This window comes from Maniola hyperantus, chromosome 9 (assembly GCF_902806685.2).
Source record: "Maniola hyperantus chromosome 9, iAphHyp1.2, whole genome shotgun sequence".
Taxonomy (NCBI): Eukaryota; Metazoa; Arthropoda; class Insecta; order Lepidoptera; family Nymphalidae; genus Maniola; species Maniola hyperantus.
In genome coordinates, this window is record NC_048544.1 from 15,869,048 (window position 1) to 15,893,470 (window position 24,423).

General features: G+C 47.5%; 2 protein-coding genes across 3 annotated transcripts in view; one reads left to right on the plus strand and one right to left on the minus strand.

Moving 5' to 3' along the window:
• Positions 1 to 4,490, minus strand: part of Tbc1d22 (TBC1 domain family member 22) — a 73,781-nt gene extending 69,291 nt beyond the window's left edge. For both annotated transcript variants that reach the window (XR_011237127.1, XM_069500916.1), the window contains exons 1-4: positions 3,878 to 4,490; positions 2,682 to 2,894; positions 2,119 to 2,385; positions 58 to 318 (exon numbers count right to left, since the gene is read on the minus strand). Coding sequence is in view for 1 of the 2 variants with exons in the window: in XM_069500916.1 (XP_069357017.1) it covers positions 58 to 318; positions 2,119 to 2,385; positions 2,682 to 2,894; positions 3,878 to 4,378 (1,242 nt within the window). In the remaining variant the exon portion in view is untranslated. The remainder of the gene's footprint in view (positions 1 to 57; positions 319 to 2,118; positions 2,386 to 2,681; positions 2,895 to 3,877) is intronic.
• A 573-nt stretch (positions 4,491 to 5,063) lies between these two features.
• On the plus strand, positions 5,064 to 22,017 carry LOC117985331 (SANT and BTB domain regulator of class switch recombination). The gene is made up of 17 exons (XM_069500571.1): positions 5,064 to 5,697; positions 5,868 to 5,953; positions 6,104 to 6,251; positions 7,119 to 7,209; positions 12,206 to 12,365; positions 13,975 to 14,088; positions 15,228 to 15,334; positions 15,417 to 15,581; positions 16,980 to 17,081; positions 17,296 to 17,437; positions 17,852 to 17,983; positions 18,117 to 18,264; positions 18,823 to 18,954; positions 19,763 to 19,911; positions 20,288 to 20,457; positions 20,538 to 20,701; positions 21,862 to 22,017. The coding sequence occupies exons 1-17, from the start codon at positions 5,259 to 5,261 to the stop codon at positions 21,987 to 21,989; spliced, it is 2,577 nt and encodes an 858-aa protein (XP_069356672.1). The 5' UTR covers positions 5,064 to 5,258; the 3' UTR covers positions 21,990 to 22,017.
• The last annotated feature ends 2,406 nt before the right edge of the window (positions 22,018 to 24,423 follow it).

A 24,423-nucleotide genomic window follows, 5' to 3' on the forward strand; every position in this document is an offset into this window, starting at 1 on the left:
TACCTACAGCTAGAACAGACGGATACTACAGCGAGGTGAGTAGAGGGGGGAACGCACCTGGAAGTCTCTCTCCAGCACGAGGCGCTCGCGCCAGTGCAGCAGGAAGGCGGCGCAGACGTACAGCTGGAAGGTCGCGAAGCCGTCGGACTCGGCGAGGTAGGTGTCCCACAGGCGGATGCTGCAGGGCAGCGGGATCTCGCGCGTCAGCAGGTTGTTCATCCAGCGGAAGGAGAACTGCAGGTAGTCGACGCCGTGGCGCTGCAGGTGCTCGTGCAGCGGCCGGTCGATGCGCGCGATCAGCTCCTTCAGCTGGTTCACCTGCAACGCACCAAGGAGTTCACTCATTACTAGCAGTCATTCTTTATTTTAAACAAATTTCATATTTTGAAGTATTTTTTTCACTGTTGTGCCTTCTAATGCGATCACTCGGTGGACTATGAGCACTTTGGCGTGATTGGAGACAACTTCTAATTCGATCAGTCGGTGGACTATGAGCACATTGGCGTGATTGGAGACAACTTCTAATGCGATCAGTCGGTGGACTATGAGCACATTGGCGTGATTGGAGACAACTTCTAATGCGATCAATCGGTGGACTATGAGCACATTGGCGTGATTGGAGACAACTTCTAATGCGATCAGTCGGTGGACTATGAGCACATTGGCGTGATTGGAGACAACTTCTAATGCGATCAGTCGGTGGACTATGAGCACATTGGCGTGATTGGAGACAACTTCTAATGCGATCAGTCGGTGGACTATGAGCACATTGGCGTGATTGGAGACAACTTCCCCAGCGGGAAAACTCTACAAGTCTCAGCTAATTATCCAGTATATGAGTTCAGTCGACGCATCGCCTGCAGCATTGTCAACTGCACTGCCAGGCGATTTGGATGGTGTTTTGTAGTTGCAACTATAGCTTCTAATGTCTTCCTTTATTGTGATGATATGGATCATGGATTAGATAGTTGGATAGTCGCCTTGGATAGTTGTTTCAAAATATAATTTTGAGCTCTTAGTACAACATATGACCATATTGGCTGTATTATTGTCTTGTATATCAGGAGCTTGTTGTCTAAGGAAAGTCTGGAGTTCCTTGAGAGCATCCAGTACAGCTCTCTATGTCGGGGATAGATCTCATCCCTCTTGGTTTGAACGTGTTTCTTCCAGGTGAGCCTTCAGTCTAAGTGCATGCCCAAGCCCAAGTACCCGACTTTGTCACTCCGCGAAAGCTGACTGTTCTGCAGTAAGACTGGAGAACAGTTTCCTCGACGAAGAGTAAATGTTGTGTGGACTGACTTTGTACCGCTACTTTTTATTCTCCATTTCGACAGCCATTTGTCAATCTCGTTTAGACCACATTGCAAAATAGCTTTGTCAGGATTTTTAACGCGAACAACAACAGCGGTATCATCCGCGAATGTAGCCACAGTGACATCGTGGTAGGTCACTTGTCTAGATTGTGTAAAGTAAAGGACCTAGGACTGAGCCTTGTGGCACACCAGCTGTGATTGGGCGGACCGAAGTGGTGTATTCAACATCCTTGACTTGAAATATCCTATCGGTCAGGTAAAATTTCAATAATACAAAGAATGTATGAGGTAGTATATTGATTTAATTTTGAACAGTAGTCCTGTATGCCACACATTATCAAACGCTTGCTTTACATCAAGGAATGCAGAAGAGCAGTTTTCTTTGTGTTCAAGCATTGCATCTCTAAAAGTTCTGCATACCCTGTATAGTGTGTATCTGTTCTATAATTCCATGATGCTGCCGGAAGAAAAATTGATGGTCTGGAATGATATACATCTTGAGCAGAGTTCCTTCATAAGCCTGTGCAGCACAATTTATTCACATATTTTTAATGTCACAGGTACTGTATGATAATCTGTGAGACCATGCACAGTGCAGCCAACATGAATAATGCCATAAAACAAAATGGTGAGGAACACAATACCTCTATTGGGTAATTCCGATATGACTTTTTTATCAATTAGATCAAAGCCTATCTTTCTTGCTATCCTGGAATTTTGAGTAGAAGTCAGGTTTTAGTTTTTCATTGTTGTCCAGTTCTATATAGAAGAGATTACAAGAATAATATGCACATAACTGGCTCACCTTGTACTGTATCCCGAGTTGGGCGAAGATGTAGTTGTCCTGGATGCTGTCGAGGAACTTGGACAGGCACCAGAAGGAGTCGGCTTCGATGATGTCACGCTGCCGTGGCGCCAGGCTGTCCAGCGGGAAGTTGTCTAGCTCCTGGCCCGGAGCCGCCTCCTGCAGGAACACCATGAAGAACGGCGTGACCAGGTCGTTGATGCCTTGCACGTAGCCCGACGCAGGGTGCCGGATCGCCCAGATGTAGAGGATGCGCTCGAACATTACCTGGGAATCAATGACACCTGCTTTCAGAAGAAAAGTGTAGTGTGCATTTTGCAAACAATCATTTTGAGTCAACCTACCTACTATTCAATTATTTTAACACATCTTCAATTTATATTATTTTGTAACCATAATAATATAATATGACCTTTCATCTAATTCGCATCAGAAGAAATTGACTGAGATTTCGACATACAGCCCAAACCACATATATGCATTCATTTTAATGTAGACCCTCATCAAAAGGATTTCCAGAAATTCCACTGGTTAGCTCCTGGTTTGACAGTGAGCCTCCTCACCTGCACGGTGGGCTGCTGGAACAGCGCCACGAGCGGGCTCATGCGCGGGATGTCGATGTGGATCTGGCGGTAGGTGTCCTCCTCGCGCTCCGCGTCGTAATACTGGCGCACCAGGTGGCGGTAGTCGGCGCGCTTGCGCTCCAGCGTGTCGGCGCGCCGCTCCGCGCTGGCGGGCAGGTAGCCGGCCAGCAGACGCCACGTAACCGCTCGCGCCTGCCAACAACACAGTGAACTGTAGGGCCTGTCCAATCAGAGTCCACTGGTGAGTGTAGACTGTAGACGTTCCAATCTTGGTGATATTGCTAAAAATTAATTTATTATTACTTTGTAACTACAATTTTGGTACATGAAAAATAAAAATAAATAAATAAATAAATAAAAAACTTTTATTTAAAAGAATAAACCGTCAATGTGACTAAATTGATGCTGTCCTAATTTAAGTAGATATAGATATTTTACTAACAAATAGGTTTAAGTTTCACCAACACCAATATGATCCTTTTGTTGGTTGAGTTAAAAACATTTTATTTATTAATTTACTTATTTACTTATTATAAAATCTCCTATCTATGTGCTTGCTCATCTAAAGATATACAATCTATATTTTTATAACTTTTATAGTGTTTTGTCTACACTTCAAGGAAATTTCTAAATAATTTTAAATACATATCAAAAATTGCAAACTGGCAGGAATGGAACCTGCGCCTCCTGGGATGGCCATTAAAAGTTGCTTCAGTACTGAGTGAACATACATATCACAGACGTCACTTGCAGCAAGCGTGCTGTAGTGGAGTAGTCAGAGCGTCGGGCGCGATCCCAGGAGTTTGATTCCTGCTGGTCCACAATTTTTGATATAATATATTATTTTAAATTGTAGGGTCTATTTTTCGATCTTAATTCCACATGCATCAAGTTTTTAAGGAATGGTGGTTAAAACCTCTACAGGCCTACTTTTAGAAAGACATTTTGGAATGTATATTAAAAGAAAATATTGGCATTCACCATCCTCGTTAATGCCCTAAGGATGCCATACACTAAGGATTACATACACATGTTTTGTACAACGTACAGTCATACGCCTCATGTTCAGATTGGACTACTAGTTTTGGGTGCACTATTACCTTTGCCTGACCCTTTTCTGCTTCCAGCCATCCTCAATATTCACTCTAGCTAACCCCCAACAATACGAGACTCACCTTAGTGGGTATTCCTGCCCAACTGAGTTGCTTGAGCTCGTCCAGGTCCAGCACGGCGCTGTGCAGCAGCTGCTGGAAGCGCTCCAGCTTGCTCTCGCTGCTGTCGTCGCGCGACGCCAGCGCCGACAGCCGCACGGGCCGCGGCCGCCCCGGGTAGTGGCGCAGCGGGGCCCCGCCCGGCCTGCGCGCCGCCGCCACCTCCGCGCGCGGCTGTCCCGCCTCGCTCGCCTTGGTCGCGTTCCGATGCGAGTTGATCACGTTCAGGGCCGCCGTCTGCGATATGGCCTTGGATATCTTGGCGTCCGCGATCCCGGAGACGACGTCGTCGTCGCCCAGGTCCCAGGCGTCGTTGACGGACGCCTGGAACTGCTGGTACGACGAGCTCGACATAACCTCGCCGCGCTCGACCGTCCGAGGCCTGCCCGGCACCCTCTGCGGAGTCCTCCAGAACGTTTCAGCCACCGATCCGTTCTTGTCATGTTCGGCTCCGGCGCTTTCCATAATAACATACAGCTAGAGACATATTTATTACCACCGATTTATTACTTCTTTCAACAACACTAATTATACGAAACCTCTCAATACAATGTCTCAATATGACATTATGACATATCACTTGATCAAAGACAAGATTTTTTTAATATATAAACGCAAACGTCACATAAAATGACAGAAAACTGACAATTAATCACAGATATTATAATACCTTCTGACGGTTAATCCCGTTAATCCGTACAAAATGAGTCTTCACGCGCCATTTTAACTCTAGTAAACGGTTCCCAACGGTTCCCCTTTAAAATATACACTCAGAAAGCACAGACCTAGTCCAGTAATCTCAGAAAGAATCAATGTCTGAATACGGACAGTTGTCAAAAGGATTAAAATCGTAGTTTTGACATGAAATTTGACAGGAAAAGTTAAAATGGCGCGTGAAAAGATAAATTTTACGTGTTATACGCTTTTTTGTATCTGAAAAATAATTCAAAATTCAATATGTTGATATGGTTTTCACTGTAGTCTGTGCACAGATCATAACTAAATTGAATTGAATTTTTATTGTTTCGCCATGAGATTATTGCTTTAGTGAAAACCATATCAACATATTGAATTTTGAATTATTTTTCAGATACAAAAAGCGTATAACTCATAAATTTATCTCCTCACGCGCCATTTTAACCATCATAGTGATTATCTACTTACTCTTTGGGTACCTACCATAGGAACAGTAGGTACCTACACAGTAATATTGTAATAGAAAGTCGTTTCTAGGCAAAGAGTATAATATAATCACTACGTGGGACGGGGAACTGTTAGATCGATACGAATCCATGTACCTACATTAAATGTTAAGACTATTTGGAATAAATATTTTTTTGTAAAAATGGCAAGTCCAAATCCCGAAACTGATCCAGCTTCTATGTTCATGCAAAGAGCAGACAGTGACAGCAAAAGGGTAAACAGTCCGACGCCACGGTCCGAATCTGCATCGAGAAGAAGTTCTCTCGCGAAACCGAGTCTCCCCGCCGAGGTGATCACCGTGAAGGACTTCTTCGACTTCATGAAGACTGCCTACCAAGTGTACGAGCACTTGGAAGGCGAGGAAGACGAGGGATCCAAGATAGACTGGGAGGAGTTGACGAAGCTGACCGTGCTGAACCACGTGATCGAGCAGCAGGAGCGCGAGCTGCTGCAGCAGGTGGCGCTGGGCGCGCGCGGCGCGCTGTGCAGCAGCAGCGACGCGGCGCTGCAGCGGCGCGGCGCGGGCGGCGAGGCGGAGCGCGCCGACAAGCGGTACAGCTGCACTGACATCGAGGGCAAGTGTTCATCTGTCAAACACGGCGTGGCGATGCAATTTTTGCTAATAGTCTCCACGCAACTTCGATTCCCTATGTTTTTTTTTTAAATTATTGCAAATAATGTCATTTTTGAACTTTTCATTAAAATATTTTAATAGGTAAGTAATTCCTGAAGTTGCACCTCGCAGGTAAAGCCCGCAGACGCTCGCTGCCGCGGGAGGCGCGCGTGGAGATGCTCGGCGTGTGGACGGAGGCCAACCTCAACTGCAAGCTTAACGACGTAAGTAATTCCTGTAGTAGTTGGGAGCAGCCGCTGCTGTCGGCCATAGTTAGTATAGGTACCAATTTGATCACAAAATGTTTCAGCTATTCATACCTACCTAAAAACGTACTTACCTATACATATTTTAAAAACATGTTGTACCTTTAGGTGATAAACGAAGGAATACTAGATTCCATTCTGCCCTACCTGGTGGGCTACAAGAAGCCGGCGAAGACGACGAGTGTGTACGCGCCCACCATCAAGAAGAGCCCGCCCGCTTCCTCCGCCGACGTCAACAAACCCGCGAGCTTCGGAGGTTTGCCCGTGTTGTACACTACACAAATGGAATTAATGTAAAACAATACTAGTTAGCGTGTCGTGACGCGTCAGCATATCGTTACATTAGAGTGGAGTGGCGTGTACAGACCGTCTCCTGCCGTCATGTTGGCACCATTGGTTTGTTTGCTTTATTCCATAGGATTTAGGGTTTATTATTGTGTGATTTGTAATGGTGCCAACATAACGTCAGGGGACAAGTTATAGTGAATGGTCTTTAGTGACGCCTCGTGTCGTGTCTTTCCTTGTCAAACCATATTTAAACAAATAAATAGGCTACTTGACTCATATCTAATTTCGTCCAATAAATGATTATTTATTATAGTATTTTGCTTAAGACAACGAAATATATCAATAACAATTATTAAAAACGCAGGATGGATATATAAATCCAATTTTAAAAAAGACAGTTTTTATTTTTATTTGAAACGCAGAAAACGCTGTCAGCCATGATGTGACGTCATTAAATATGTAAACAAAGAAATGTCATCCATATGTCACGGAAGTTTATGCTGTTGTTTACAAATGCATGACGTCAGAGCACAGATAATCAATAGGCCAAACATGGCCGACAGTGTTTTCAGCTGTCTATGAAAAATATATTTTTAAATTAAAGTTTTACGGTTTTTAGGGCGCAAAAAAATATAGTGTTAATTTTTTTGATCTAATAGGACAAATATTAACCATTTAAGACCAACTTAAAAAAAGTGTCAACTAGCCTATTAGGTATTTCATTATTCTTACCATACCATATGTATGAAACCGATATACTTCTGACGCGTCACGAGTCACAACACGCTAGTATATTTCCAGCTTAGACTAAGTAATAAGTACATGATTTTCAAAGGGTTCGTCAATGAAAAGGAATCAAGGGATCGTCTCGGGCGGCGCAAGTCGTCCGTCGCCGCCAGTCAGGAGCGCGCCAACCAGAAACAAGAGTAAGCTTTCGGAAATATTAAAAAATACACCAAATTATAGAATATTTTTATTTTATACTTACCTAACTACCTACTTTGTTTTAGAAAAATCACTTTGGCAGTAAGCCTCAATAGTTTACATTGAAAGGGAATGGTCGCGCGGGAAGGCGCCGGAATTCCCGCGTTGCTCACGCATTCTCGCGGAGAGTGGGAGACGCTCGACGCCGCACTGTGACGCCTCCCTTCCACGCGATTCCTCTGGGATTGTACAATGCACATGCCACGCTGAGAGCCGCTATAGGGGAATGCTCATGCCGCATTGTGACGCCTCCCTTCCGCGCGATTCCTCGGGATTGTACAATGCACATGCCACGCTGAGAGCCGCTATAGGGGAATGCTCATGCCGCACTGTGACGCCTCCCTTCCACGCGATTCCTCTGGGATTGTACAATGCACATGCCACGCTGAGAGCCGCTATAGGGGAATGCTCATGCCGCACTGTGACGCCTCCCTTCCACGCGATTCCTCGGGATTGCACAATGCACATGCCACGCTGAGAGCCGCTATAGGGGAATGCTCATGCCGCACTGTGACGCCTCCCTTCCACGCGATTCCTCGGGATTGCACAATGCACATGCCACGCTGAGAGCCGCTATAGGGGAATGCTCATGCCGCATTGTGACGCCTCCCTTCCACGCGATTCCTCTGGGATTGTACAATGCACATGCCACGCTGAGAGCCGCTATAGGGGAATGCTCATGCCGCACTGTGACGCCTCCCTTCCACGCGATTCCTCTGGGATTGTACAATGCACATGCCACGCTGAGAGCCGCTATAGGGGAATGCTCATGCCGCACTGTGACGCCTCCCTTCCACGCGATTCCTCGGGATTGCACAATGCACATGCCACGCTGAGAGCCGCTATAGGGGAATGCTCATGCCGCACTGTGACGCCTCCCTTCCACGCGATTCCTCTGGGATTGTACAATGCACATGCCACGCTGAGAGCCGCTATAGGGGAATGCTCATGCCGCACTGTGACGCCTCCCTTCCACGCGATTCCTCTGGGATTGTACAATGCACATGCCACGCTGAGAGCCGCTATAGGGGAATGCTCATGCCGCACTGTGACGCCTCCCTTCCACGCGATTCCTCGGGATTGCACAATGCACATGCCACGCTGAGAGCCGCTATAGGGGAATGCTCATGCCGCACTGTGACGCCTCCCTTCCGCGCGATTCCTCGGGATTGCACAATGCACATGCCACGCTGAGAGCCGCTATAGGGGAATGCTCATGCCGCACTGTGACGCCTCCCTTCCACGCGATTCCTCTGGGATTGTACAATGCACATGCCACGCTGAGAGCCGCTATAGGGGAATGCTCATGCCGCACTGTGACGCCTCCCTTCCACGCGATTCCTCTGGGATTGTACAATGCACATGCCACGCTGAGAGCCGCTATAGGGGAATGCTCATGCCGCACTGTGACGCCTCCCTTCCACGCGATTCCTCTGGGATTGTACAATGCACATGCCACGCTGAGAGCCGCTATAGGGGAATGCTCATGCCGCACTGTGACGCCTCCCTTCCGCGCGATTCCTCGGGATTGCACAATGCACATGCCACGCTGAGAGCCGCTATAGGGGAATGCTCATGCCGCACTGTGACGCCTCCCTTCCACGCGATTCCTCGGGATTGCACAATGCACATGCCACGCTGAGAGCCGCTATAGGGGAATGCTCATGCCGCACTGTGACGCCTCCCTTCCACGCGATTCCTCTGGGATTGTACAATGCACATGCCACGCTGAGAGCCGCTATAGGGGAATGCTCATGCCGCACTGTGACGCCTCCCTTCCACGCGATTCCTCGGGATTGCACAATGCACATGCCACGCTGAGAGCCGCTATAGGGGAATGCTCATGCCGCACTGTGACGCCTCCCTTCCACGCGATTCCTCGGGATTGCACAATGCACATGCCACGCTGAGAGCCGCTATAGGGGAATGCTCATGCCGCACTGTGACGCCTCCCTTCCACGCGATTCCTCTGGGATTGTACAATGCACATGCCACGCTGAGAGCCGCTATAGGGGAATGCTCATGCCGCACTGTGACGCCTCCCTTCCACGCGATTCCTCTGGGATTGTACAATGCACATGCCACGCTGAGAGCCGCTATAGGGGAATGCTCATGCCGCACTGTGACGCCTCCCTTCCACGCGATTCCTCTGGGATTGTACAATGCACATGCCACGCTGAGAGCCGCTATAGGGGAATGCTCATGCCGCACTGTGACGCCTCCCTTCCACGCGATTCCTCGGGATTGCACAATGCACATGCCACGCTGAGAGCCGCTATAGGGGAATGCTCATGCCGCACTGTGACGCCTCCCTTCCGCGCGATTCCTCTGGGATTGTACAATGCACATGCCACGCTGAGAGCCGCTATAGGGGAATGCTCATGCCGCACTGTGACGCCTCCCTTCCACGCGATTCCTCTGGGATTGTACAATGCACATGCCACGCTGAGAGCCGCTATAGGGGAATGCTCATGCCGCACTGTGACGCCTCCCTTCCACGCGATTCCTCGGGATTGCACAATGCACATGCCACGCTGAGAGCCGCTATAGGGGAATGCTCATGCCGCACTGTGACGCCTCCCTTCCGCGCGATTCCTCGGGATTGCACAATGCACATGCCACGCTGAGAGCCGCTATAGGGGAATGCTCATGCCGCACTGTGACGCCTCCCTTCCACGCGATTCCTCTGGGATTGTACAATGCACATGCCACGCTGAGAGCCGCTATAGGGGAATGCTCATGCCGCACTGTGACGCCTCCCTTCCGCGCGATTCCTCGGGATTGCACAATGCACATGCCACGCTGAGAGCCGCTATAGGGGAATGCTCATGCCGCACTGTGACGCCTCCCTTCCACGCGATTCCTCTGGGATTGTACAATGCACATGCCACGCTGAGAGCCGCTATAGGGGAATGCTCATGCCGCACTGTGACGCCTCCCTTCCACGCGATTCCTCTGGGATTGTACAATGCACATGCCACGCTGAGAGCCGCTATAGGGGAATGCTCATGCCGCACTGTGACGCCTCCCTTCCGCGCGATTCCTCGGGATTGCACAATGCACATGCCACGCTGAGAGCCGCTATAGGGGAATGCTCATGCCGCACTGTGACGCCTCCCTTCCACGCGATTCCTCTGGGATTGCACAATGCACATGCCACGCTGAGAGCCGCTATAGGGGAATGCTCATGCCGCACTGTGACGCCTCCCTTCCACGCGATTCCTCTGGGATTGTACAATGCACATGCCACGCTGAGAGCCGCTATAGGGGAATGCTCATGCCGCATTGTGACGCCTCCCTTCCACGCGATTCCTCTGGGATTGTACAATGCACATGCCACGCTGAGAGCCGCTATAGGGGAATGCTCATGCCGCACTGTGACGCCTCCCTTCCACGCGATTCCTCTGGGATTGTACAATGCACATGCCACGCTGAGAGCCGCTATAGGGGAATGCTCATGCCGCACTGTGACGCCTCCCTTCCACGCGATTCCTCTGGGATTGTACAATGCACATGCCACGCTGAGAGCCGCTATAGGGGAATGCTCATGCCGCACTGTGACGCCTCCCTTCCACGCGATTCCTCTGGGATTGTACAATGCACATGCCACGCTGAGAGCCGCTATAGGGGAATGCTCATGCCGCACTGTGACGCCTCCCTTCCGCGCGATTCCTCGGGATTGCACAATGCACATGCCACGCTGAGAGCCGCTATAGGGGAATGCTCATGCCGCACTGTGACGCCTCCCTTCCACGCGATTCCTCTGGGATTGTACAATGCACATGCCACGCTGAGAGCCGCTATAGGGGAATGCTCATGCCGCACTGTGACGCCTCCCTTCCACGCGATTCCTCTGGGATTGTACAATGCACATGCCACGCTGAGAGCCGCTATAGGGGAATGCTCATGCCGCATTGTGACGCCTCCCTTCCACGCGATTCCTCTGGGATTGTACAATGCACATGCCACGCTGAGAGCCGCTATAGGGGAATGCTCATGCCGCACTGTGACGCCTCCCTTCCACGCGATTCCTCTGGGATTGTACAATGCACATGCCACGCTGAGAGCCGCTATAGGGGAATGCTCATGCCGCACTGTGACGCCTCCCTTCCACGCGATTCCTCTGGGATTGTACAATGCACATGCCACGCTGAGAGCCGCTATAGGGGAATGCTCATGCCGCACTGTGACGCCTCCCTTCCACGCGATTCCTCGGGATTGCACAATGCACATGCCACGCTGAGAGCCGCTATAGGGGAATGCTCATGCCGCACTGTGACGCCTCCCTTCCACGCGATTCCTCTGGGATTGTACAATGCACATGCCACGCTGAGAGCCGCTATAGGGGAATGCTCATGCCGCACTGTGACGCCTCCCTTCCACGCGATTCCTCTGGGATTGTACAATGCACATGCCACGCTGAGAGCCGCTATAGGGGAATGCTCATGCCGCACTGTGACGCCTCCCTTCCACGCGATTCCTCTGGGATTGTACAATGCACATGCCACGCTGAGAGCCGCTATAGGGGAATGCTCATGCCGCACTGTGACGCCTCCCTTCCACGCGATTCCTCGGGATTGCACAATGCACATGCCACGCTGAGAGCCGCTATAGGGGAATGCTCATGCCGCACTGTGACGCCTCCCTTCCACGCGATTCCTCTGGGATTGTACAATGCACATGCCACGCTGAGAGCCGCTATAGGGGAATGCTCATGCCGCACTGTGACGCCTCCCTTCCGCGCGATTCCTCGGGATTGCACAATGCACATGCCACGCTGAGAGCCGCTATAGGGGAATGCTCGAGAACGCGCGAGCATTTCGCGGAAGACGTGCGACCTTTTTTGACTCGATTTAGTTTGTAAAGTACGAACTAAAACACAGTTAACATAAAACTCATTATACGATGAACAGTTTCGTTTTTCGTGTCGATATTTAGCGGGGACGTGGAGATCCACGTGTGCGACGAGGTGAAGGGGCTGAAGAAGGAGTTCCGCTGCGCGCAGAAGCTGCTGGTGTCCAAGATGGGCTACTTCGCGGACGTGACGGCCGGCCAGCGCCTCGAGGACATGGACATCTCCGTGCACTGCGACATACAGGCAACGCTCACCGCTTTATACAGGCTACTGCGTATATAAAAGTGATAGTTAGCACTGTACACCATATTATATTATATAAAAGTGGTAGTTAGTACTGTACACCATATTATATTCAATGTACTGTGCTGTACAGTTGTACACGGGCTATGTGCAGCTTGACTTATCGTACAGCTCGAAGGAAAAGGGCTGAACGAGGTGTTCCGCTGTTTTTAGGGTTGCGTACCTCAAAAGGAAAAACGGAACTGTCTGTCTGTCTGTCTGTCAAGAAACCTACAAGGTACTTCCCGTTGAGCTAGAATCATGAAATTTGGCAGGTAGGTAGATCTTATAGCTGACATTTGGGGAAAAATCTGAAAACCGTGAATTTAGGGTTAGATCACACAAAAAATTTAATAGGCTACTTGACTCATATCTAATTTCGTCCAATAAATGATTATTTATTATAGTATTTTGCTTAAGACAACGAAATATATCAATAACAATTATTAAAAACGCAGGATGGATATATAAATCTAATTTTAAAAAAGACAGTTTTTATTTTTATTTGAAACGCAGAAAACGCTGTCAGCCATGATGTGACGTCATTAAATATGTAAACAAAGAAATGTCATCCCTATGTCACGGAAGTTTATGCTGTTGTTTACAAATGCATGACGTCAGAGCACAGATAATCAATAGGCCAAACATGGCCGACAGTGTTTTCAGCTGTCTATGAAAAATATATTTTTAAATTAAAGTTTTACGGTTTTTAGGGCGCAAAAAAATATAGTGTTAATTTTTTTGATCTAATAGGACAAATATTAACCATTTAAGACCTACTTAAAAAAAGTGTCAAGTAGCCTATTGTGGTCATGAACTAATAATTAGTATTTTCAACTTTCGAAGTGAGTGACTATATCAAGTGGGGTATCATATGAAAGGTCTTCACCTGTACATTCTAAAACAGATTTTTATTTATTTTTATGCATCATAGTTTTTGAATTATCGTGCAAAATGTTGCAAAAATACGACTGTAGTACGGAACCCTCATTGCGCGAGCCTGACTCGCACTTGGCCGGTTTTTTAATGATAAAAATATACTTAGCTAGGTATGTTTAAACTTTAGAATGAGAACCGGTTAAGCCGTTTAGCTGTGAAAAATCCACACCTTTGGCCGAGCGACTCGACTTTCGGACTGATTCCTCTCAGTCTAGCTAGACGTTCCGAGACGGTAGATTAGCTTGAGTATTCAAAAACATTTTGAGAATAAATTTATGTGAGCAAAAGTTTATTGGATTAAAAAGGTACCTACTATTTGTAATTTGCGATCCGCAGGAAAGCCACGAGTAACCGACACAGCTCGACGGGTTGCGAAGCTGAACTGTAGGGCACATAGTTCGAAAATCCGATAGTCGTGGGACTCCCCAGGTGCTGGAATGGCGACCTCGCACCAGAAAACGCAGCGTAGGAAACCCTCCCACTAGGTGGACAAAGGATATGAAACGAGTCGTATGGATCTCTTGGATTCAGGTGGCACAAGACCGTAGCGTGTGAAAGTCCTATATGTCCAGCGGTGGACGTCTAACGGTTGATACTGGTGAGGATGATTTGTAAAGATTGCTTTGAACAGATCTTCGAGTGGCTGATGCGCTGGGTGAAGCGCGACAGCATCCTGGTGGCGGACTGGCCGCTGCTGGACGCGCACAACGTCGTGCCCATCCTCGTGTCCGCCTCCTTCCTGCAGGTGAGTCCGCCGGGAACCGAACCCGCGACCACTTCACCGCAGTAGGACGTCGAAGAGTAACTATTGGCCACAGCTTTTCAATCAACCAATTCTATATCTACAGTACTAGATACCACTATAAGTTACGCCGCTGTACCTGCACAAAGATCTTATTTTAGAATGGCGCGAAATATCTCACTCGGCCAATCATAGCGCGTGTCCGTCGCCTATTGGTCGTTGCCTCCGCGCCATGTACTAAATTACGCGCTAATTATGAGCGAGATAGCACGTACAAATTATAGTTCACATATCACAGGTTAACATATACAATATACTACATAATTATCTAAATTCTCAGAACAATAATTATATTTGTGACGACTAGCGCGGGAAACCGAATCGTGAATAATTCTCAGTATTGACATCTGTCACTTTTCGAATGCCGCCAAAACATGACATACGTCATTGGCGTCACAGACGTTTCGTTTCGCCACAACTACTTATACTAAAAAGTTTAAAAGAAAATAAAAAATATTTAAAAACCGACTTCCAAAACCACTACAAAGTATAAAAAATATTTTTTGTTTGTACACGTGTATGTATGTATGAAGTCGGGCGACATAATAAAAGAAACTAGCAATCAAAGCGTGAAGCTCGCCCGACTTCAATATAGTTAGTTACATACAAGTGTAGAAAAAAAAATTTTTTTTTACTTTGTAGTGGTTTTCGAAGACAGTTTTTTTTTTTTTTGTATTTACTCCATTATGTTTTTCGTTATTTTTTACAGCCTATTTCCTGTCTATCTTTTCCTTTAGTCTGTGTAGTCAAACAGTACAGGGGTTGCCAAGCGAACGGCGCGCGGGCCGCAATACAATTGTGGGGTTTTATTATTTTTTCGCACCAATTATCCATATCCATACTTCCATACTTATTATTAATCCGAAAGTGTGTCTGTCTGTCTGCTATTTTTTCACGGAATATATGTTCAACTGATTTTGACAAAAGAGACGGAGAGAGTTTGCATGTCGGGAAATAACATAAGCTACCTTTGATCCCGGAAAACCAAAGAATTCCCCCGGAATTATATTTTGGATTTGTTGGCTGGGCCCGGCATATTTTATTAATTTGTTCTTGGGCGTTTAAGTGAATTAATCCGTTAGATGGAGCCTCTGTTGCACGACTGTCTGATCTACTGCCACGCGCACATGAACGACATCGTCAAGACTTCCACTAACCTGGCCTGCTTGAGCGACGCCTTGTTGAACAGGTATGACAAAATACTATACTAAATAGAAAACATTACGAACCATGAATACGTCTGAAAGGTATTGGCTCCTGAATATTTGCAGACTAGCAGCGATGTACACCAACGCAGAGCTCGAGGCGATCCGCGACCGCAAGGACAAGATCCAGTCTCGGCTCTACTGCAAGATGATCCTGTCGCTCGCCGAGCCCGTGCCCGAGACCCTGCGCGGCCACCACGCCACGCTCGCCACGCTCTTCAAGTGCAGCAAGTAACGTCGAGCTTGTCATACTCCTGCGTTCGATACTTAGATCCGCGACCGCAAGGACAAGATCCAGTCTCGGCTCTACTGCAAGATGATCCTGTCACTCGCCGAGCTCGTGCCCGAGACCCTGCGCGGCCACCACGCCACGCTCGCCACGCTCTTCAAGTGCAGCAAGTAACGTCGAGCTTGTCATACTCCTGCGTTCGATAGTCAGATCCGCGACCGCAAGGACAAGATCCAGTCCCGGCTCTACTGCAAGATGATCCTGTCACTCGCCGAGCCCGTGCCCGAGAACCTGCGCGGCCACCACGCCACGCTCGCCACGCTCTTCAAGTGCAGCAAGTAACGTCGAGCTTGTCATACTCCTGCGTTCGATAGTCAGATCCGCGACCGCAAGGACAAGATCCAGTCCCGGCTCTTCTGCAAGATGATCTTGTCACTCGCCGAGCCCGTGCCCGAGAACCTGCGCGGCCACCACGCCACGCTCTTCAAGTGCAGCAAGTAACGTCGAGCTTGTCATACTCCTGCGTTCGATAGTCAGATCCGCGACCGCAAGGACAAGATCCAGTCCCGGCTCTACTGCAAGATGATCCTGTCACTCGCCGAGCTCGTGCCCGAGAACCTGCGCGGCCACCACGCCACGCTCTTCAAGTGCAGCAAGTAACGTCCAGCTTGTCATACTCCTGCGTTCGATAGTCAGATCCGCGACCGCAAGGACAAGATCCAGTCCCGGCTCTACTGCAAGATGATCCTGTCACTCGCCGAGCTCGTGCCCGAGAACCTGCGCGGCCACCACGCCACGCTCTTCAAGTGCAGCAAGTAACGTCCAGCTTGTCATACTCCTGCGTTCGATAGTCAGATCCGCGACCGCAAGGACAAGATCCAGTCCCGGCTCTACTGCAAGATGATCCTGTCACTCGCCGAGCTCGTGCCCGAGAACCTGCGCGGCCACCACGCCACGCTCTTCAAGTGCAGCAAGTAACGTCCAGCTTGTCATACTCCTGCGTTCGATAGTCAGATCCGCGACCGCAAGGACAAGATCCAGTCCCGGCTCTACTGCAAGATGATCCTGTCACTCGCCGAGCTCGTGCCCGAGAACCTGCGCGGCCACCACGCCACGCTCGCCACGCTCTTCAAGTGCAGCAAGTAACGTCGAGCTTATCATACTCCTGCGTTCGACAGTCAATGTTTGCTATTCTAGGGGCGTTAGTCTTTAACTTCCTGAACTTTAACTTTTCCGATTCCAGGAAAAGTTAAGGTTCAGTAAGTAAGTTCACTTAACTGCAAAAATGATTGTGTCATAACACATTCAACGCATCTCAATTCTAAGGTTTTCATTCTATGTACGTAGATACCTATCTAGTCTCTGCTTTAGTTAAAGTTTTGATTAGGAAATGATTACAGATGCAACAAGCTCCTCGGGCGGCACATCGCGGAGCAGGTGCCGTGCCAGCCCGCCAGCATGCGCATCGACCGACGCGGCAACGTCATCTCCTCGCACACCAAGTACGCGAACTCAACACACAGAATCAACTCTCTACCTAACCATTCATTTTCCACAACTATGGTCATTGGTCACATCCTCAAGCTATATCACATCGAAATTATTATTATATCGATTTTAGAATATCAATTTTATTCAAATTTGTGAATTTGTAACAAACTTATTTGATGTTATTGTTGTAATAAAATGAAATAATTGCGTGATTGGAAATGCAAGGGATGTATCGTGGAGCCTGAACGAGTACATCACGTGGCTGTTCGGCGAGCAGCGTTCGTGGCGGCGCGTGTACTGGCGCCTGTGGGCCGACTGCCACTTCCTGCGCTGCCAGCTCTGCGACTCCTTCTTCCCGGCCTACCAGGTGCCCGTGGTGTCTGCCCGACAGGCGCACTCACCACCTAATCCTCCTCAGTCCTAGAACACTTGGCGACCATAACATTCCTTCAACAGAATCTTTAGCCTAGATATGCTCCGACACACTACACTATCCGTGAATGTTTCCTGTAAGTATAGCATTGTACGTTTAACTGACATGCTACTCATTTGAAGGTTCGTGCAAGAGTACACATAAAATTCTTATGCCTTTAATTCTACCTTCGTACACTATAAGTAGAATCTTTCCTGAACAGCAGAATTGGACACGGTTCAATCGAATTTCAAAATTCTTAAGTACACTTGAATGCAACTCGGTTCTAGTAAGATTTCCGATTTTCGACATAAAGCGTATGAACCATGATAATTGTACTCGCTGGATTGAAGTGATTCGTGTGTGCAGATGGAGTGGTGTTCGCACCACGAGCAGGGCCCGCACATGTTCGCGCGCGAGGGCCGCGCGCCGCTCGCCGCCGGCCGCCACGCCTGCTGCGGCGAGCGCGCCTACCGCTTCGAGACCCTCACCAGGAACACGGTAACCGACTGACCTCTCCGAACTAACTGATGAAACATCCATGACTTGTGTGCAGACGCCTCTCCTCCACTATCGTTTAGTTGTGAAACCAACTGCAGCTTGCAGTAGGTATGATCTTCGTGTATCTGCTCAGGGTTGCCAGTTCCGCGAGCACTTGCCGGACGAGCGCCTGGCGGGCGACGCGGCCGTGCTGGGGCTGTACGGCAGCTTCCGCGACATCATCGCCATGCGCCCGCCACAGCTCATGTTCCCCGAGCGGCTCACCAAGCTCGTGCCCAGAGGTCTAGCTTAGTAATCTAAATTTACTACTTCTTAAAACTACCACCACGGCCGAACGATTCATATTCGTGTTATTCTTTTGTCCGTCGAGCCGGGTATGTATACAAATCACTATCCATATTATGAATCCGATATGTGGTTTTTGCATGGATATAGACCTGGAGAGTGACATACGTATGCTACTTTTTATATCGCAAAATCAAAGAGTTCCCACGGATTTTAAAAACAAAATCTACGTGGACGAAGTTGCGTGCATGTATCAGCTGGTTAACTATAATATATTATTTTGGAATATACATAATCATTTAAACCAAACTCAATAAAACAACGCTATTTTTTCAGACGTATATTTTAAGGTCATATTCATCATATCGTGAGACTTGAGGTGGATGACACTCAGACATCTAAAACAAAGCCAACGATACCTTATTTGTTGATTGAATATTTTGGCAGTCAAGAGGACACCAATAAGCCAACACAAAAATACCCACAAAGCTACATACTGTACTGTCCTATAATCTGTTCTGTGCTTTGTTGCTTTAGGAATGTTTTTTAAACAGATTCGGGTGACGAGTCAGGCGGTCGGCTGCAGTGCAAGGAGGTGTTCTGGTGGGAGGGCATCCAGCTGGCGCCGCCGCGGCAGCCGCTCGGCCTGCTCGGGAAGCTCTACACCAGCAATAACAAGTTCAACCGTGAGACTAGGCGCTATCTTACACCCACTGTTAAGAGGAATCTAGACGATGTGCTATCGCTAAAGTAAATGTTATTATGATTGAGCAATTGATTATTACTCGAAACCATTGAACTTCAATCAATCGATAAATAAATCAGCTTATGTTTAGCTTAAATATTTAACCTTTAAAACGGTCGCAGTCCATAGACGTAAACATACGTGATAAGAAATGAATCTATGCCTTTAGCACGTCGTCTCCCTCGCTGGTTGCGTAAAATAAAATTCAAAACCGCTGTAAATACGCTCTCCACATTGGCCTAATGTATATAAATGCTATTCTAATTATGAATACGAGGTCTTTCTTCACGACGCAGTTTCTTTCCTGCGAAAATTGGTGCCTACCTAGGTACCTACCTATAATACCCATATATATGAGTATGTTTTCATTTAAAAATCTGCAAGCGGCTTCTACTTTTGACTGCAAAGAGTTTAGCGGAAACCTGTTCTGATTTATGATTACGTTTTCAGATTCAAGTACATAGTTGTACAATTTCGTTTAAATGCCATATTATGGGGCGAATGTTAGGCTCGTGAAAAAATACCTCGTCGATTAATCGGCTTACAAAAAATTTGAAACATGGAGAGATCGGAAATATTTCCCAGTAAGTACCACAGCGGTTCATCGTCGATTAAATAACGACAAAGCTTCGCCAAGCAACTGTCAGCGTTTGCCACTAGTACAATACCTAGCTGCAAATGCAAAATAGCCATAGTTACAAAGTACTCGCGTCGAAACATGCATCCCGTGAAAATGGACACATGCACAGCGAACGCGCGGCCTGGCTCACCTGTATTGGGTACGACTCGCGCGTCCGCGCAGTCGCTGGCCGGCTGCGGCTCGAGTGGCGTTTGTGCGTCCCCCGAGACGCGCGAGGGCAAGCCGAAGCCGGCCAAAGAAGAGTCTCCGAAAAATAAGGTGAGTCCGGCTCGAAGGACCAAACTAAAATGCGCATTTACGCTTTACATAATCTTAAGTTTAGTTCAATTGAAATTTCAAGTAAGTAGTATTAGTATAATTGGCTAGTTTAGCTTTACTTTGCTTCAGTTCGCGATTCTCGGTTTGGAGATGGCCGTGCAAAAATATGTCAAATCTCTCGTAGGTAAAGTTGGTTAACTCAATAGTTGTACTGTCTACCGTCTGGACAATTAGTATTTTCTTATCACTTCACGAATTAGTGTAAAAGCTCGTTTAGCCTGCCACGGTAGAGTTGCATCATCGAGTAGATCGTGCGGTCACTAGTCGAGCACTGGGTGTGCTAAGTAGTGTTGAAGATGTGGGCTTGTGTGCCAAGCAAGGTGCCGGCGGCGCGGCGTGCGCGGAGGACGGCGAGGGCGCGGGCAGCGAGGCGCCGTCCGACTCCGAGCGCAGCGACCAGAGCTCCGACAGCGGCGCCAGCGACGAGGACGCGCCGCGCCAGTCGCGCGCGCGCGTGCGTCCGCCGCCACCACCCGCCAGGACCATGTGAGACTCCCTCCTTTGTTGCTGACTTGATTCTTTTGACGTTGACAACTTATGTATGTTGCGTGGCTCGTGGCGTGCAGGGCGCGTCGCGGCGGGCGCGTGTCGGGGCGCGTGTGGCTGTGCACGCAGTCGGCGCGCAGCAACCAGGACGGCCAGCGCCGCTTCGAGGAGCGCGCTGCCACGCACATGCGCGCCGCGCTCGTGCGTCGCCACCACCACGCGTCCAAGACGCGCGCGCATCCCGGTCGGTGCCTACTAACTATACCCTTACCCACTAGCTGACAATGTCAAAAACGCAACAAAGTAGAAGCGAGCGAGATTACTCGGATTTTACCGAGAGGGTTGAATGATTAGGTATTTTTATTGCATACTAGCTGATCCGCCCAGCTTCTATCGGAGTTATATATTTATATATAAAATGTTACCCCAAGTCTTTTGGTCATCAGTTCAGTGGTTTCAAAGTTTATCGATTACAAAAAATAAGCATCCTCTTTTAGTACAAAGTCCTAAATATTATTATAAGACTCGACTGCAAGTTGCAACATGGTAGAGAAATGTCAACTGTAAAAAAAGTTATTAAAAGTGAAGAGCGTAACTAACAAGCAGTCGGTTGAAGGCCCCTGAGTGTGGCACCCCTGCCTGCTGCCTGCTGCCTGCTGCCTCCTGCTTCGACCGAGCGGGGTGAATGAACTCTTGTGCCGCGTGAGAACTACTCAGACTTGAGTGCAAAATAGACAAATCTATCAAACTGTCGGTTAGTGAATGCCATGCGTGGTGCAAAATAGACAAATCTATCAAACTGTCGGTTAGTGAATGCCATGCGTGGTGCAAAATAGACAAATCTATCAAACTGTCGGTTAGTGAATGCCATGCGTGGTGCAAAATAGACAAATCTATCAAACTGTCGGTTAGTGAATGCCATGCGTGGTGCAAATAGACAAATCTATCAAACTGTCGGTTAGTGAATGCCATGCGTGGTGCAAAATAGACAAATCTATCAAACTGTCGGTTAGTGAATGCCATGCGTGGTGCAAAATAGACAAATCTATCAAACTGTCGGTTAGTGAATGCCATGCGTGGTGCAAAATAGACAAATCTATCAAACTGTCGGTTAGTGAATGCCATGCGTGGTGCAAAAATGTACGAGCGGACTGCTTCCGGGCGCGCGTCTCAACTTTATCTGACAGACAATTTTTGCTAGTAGGGGGGCTTAGATTGTGAATAATCTTATTTATGTCGACTCAAAATGAGATTTTCGTCTCTGTCATTTATATGGCATTACGTAACAGAGAGAGGCCCATCCCCATACTAACATGTTTCCGTGTAGAGTATAGAGACATGATGGAGTTATCAAGAGTAGAAGGTAGGTGTTGTAGCATCAGCAACAATTGTGTAGTGTTGTAGTGGTGACAGGCGGCGCGTTCGTGCGGCTGGAGGCGGAGTGGCGCGAGCGGCACGGCGCGGGCGCGGGCGGCACGGCGCGGGCGGCACGCGGCGCCGCGCGTCGGCACACGCCGCTCAAGTACAAGTGAACGTGCCCCTGCAACTGATGTTGTCGCTTGTACGAGTTACAATACACCCACTGTGCTCCCATCTCTGAGTTTCAATTCACCCTTTCGCTTCGACTGCTGAGCGAGAACGAGAGGACGGATACCACCCGGGGTCTCACTCTAATTTATTAGTCGAAGGCGTAGATAGAGTAATAAAGGTAGATACAGGAACGTTTGCTTTCTCATTCACACTAAAAAGAGGGCACAGATAAAGTTACTAATGTGATAAACAGAGACGCAGCTAACCTATTTTTTTCCCCTTAGCGTGTAACTGGTTTTTTTCAAAAATACATACAACTTACATAGGTACAAGCAGTGTTTCCATGTACACGGTAATTACCGTAGATGCACCGTAATTCAGCCCTAATCTACCGTCAAGGTAATATGGCCATTACCTTGACCGTGTCACCGTAATACAAAATCACGTTAAAAATTCATAATATACTGCGTAATAGTAGTATTTCGTCCTTATTCAAGCAATTAGGAAGGAGTAAAATGTAAAACTAATGAGATTTAACAAAATATTATTATAAATAAATCCGTATATGAAAAAGATATTGCTATGCTAGGAGAGTCAGATTCAGAATAATATTAATAGTTGATTAAAAAGCTAATTCGTGACGTTTTTTCTTTTAAAAATGACACGGTAATTTACACGGTATTCTTTTAGCTAATCCACCGTAATTTAATCTAGAAACACCGTAATTTTAACCCTTGAACACGGTAATTCTCAATTTACATATGGAAACACTGGGTACAAGGCATGCAACTTTAGTTGCGAAACAAACTTTGAGAATTCGTGGCGTAATTGTATTTCTCACGAGTTATTTAGTTACTTGTTTTCACATAAAAAACGTTTAATACAAATATTGTTGATCGGTTAACTAATACAAATATTGACTAACTACTAAACAATGGTAATAATTGTCGTGTCATTCATCGTTACGTCGTGCTATCGCTATCTCATACGCGGTTACACAGTACTTACATCTACCTATTATTCTATCTACGGTAGAAGTGGTACAGCTATCAACATAAACTAGGAGCGCACGATGATCCACTAACACCATAGAGTACAGTAATACACTGGAAATGGTACACTCGCTAAGAGCGGTAACGCACTGCATGATCTAAATTCGTGAAAATACGGATATAAAAACTCGGACCGAACTTAGATGTTGCTACGCACCAATCCGATCTCAGATCCAAATCCAAGCTCCGAAAATCCGAGGTAATGCGAAAGCGTTTGTACAAACAGTACCTACAGTGCGACAAGGCTCTCTTGGCACTTGAATGACATTGATAGGAGGGCGCTGTTGGAGAACAAAGGTTTAGAATACATAGGTACCTACCTATTCAAACAAGAACAAAGGGGACACTTGACCTGAGGCTACTTCGGTCCGAATATTTCTTCCGAATTTGAGACTCGGATGGCGGAAGGCAGCTCTTGTGCGTAAACTAACATCATAGAGTAAAGTAATACACTATGTCTGGTGACTAAAAAAAAAATAAATTCTACCATAACATCTTTTATTAACATCTAGTTTCGTGCCGACTACTTCGGACGGAACGTATTTTCACGGATCGGATGAAGTGCGTAACCGCTCTTGGGGTTGCTATAGAATACAATACCGTTCATTGGGATAGAGGGCAGTAAAGGGGGTGCTCCTGAAACTCTTAAGTTAAAATTTCAGAGATCGAAAATCATTTTTTTAAATAAAATTAATCACTTAGCATTTTTAGAATGAACTCAACAAACACAATACAAAATCGCAAAGTCCCTGCGGCTGCCGGCGACCTCGCCAGCAGGACCGATGAAGACGCGGTGATCGCGAGGCTGCTCACATCCCAGTGAATCGAGCCTCGGGGCGCGTGCATACCATCGGATACCGTACCCCCACCATGGGAGCGGGAATAGTTGTCCCGTTGAGTAACAGTTACTCAGGACAACTATTTTAAAAATTCCCTTTGAGTCACACCTACATATTGCTGCGTGAGTAACAAGTGTTAACTGAATGTGCACTTTTCCCGGATGTCATTTTCGTGGTTTTCGAGGATACTGATTTTGATAGTGAAATTTATTTGGATCAAATTCAGCATCCTCGAAAACCACGAAAACGACACCAGTGTCTATTTTTTGTAAAAAGGCCTTGTCCGCCATCTTGGATCCTGAAAGCGACACAAGAAAATGACATCCGGGAAAAGTGCACATTCAGTTAACACTAAGTTAAATACAATACAATACTTGTTACACACGCAATATAGGTGTTACTCAACAGAACAACTATTTTTTTAAAATTCCCGTTGAGTTAGTGTTACACACGGGTATGTGACTCAATGGGAATAAACCTCCCATGATCGGACACCGTACCCCGATGGGACATATAGCGCGAGGAGTGGCAATGAAACAGCGGCA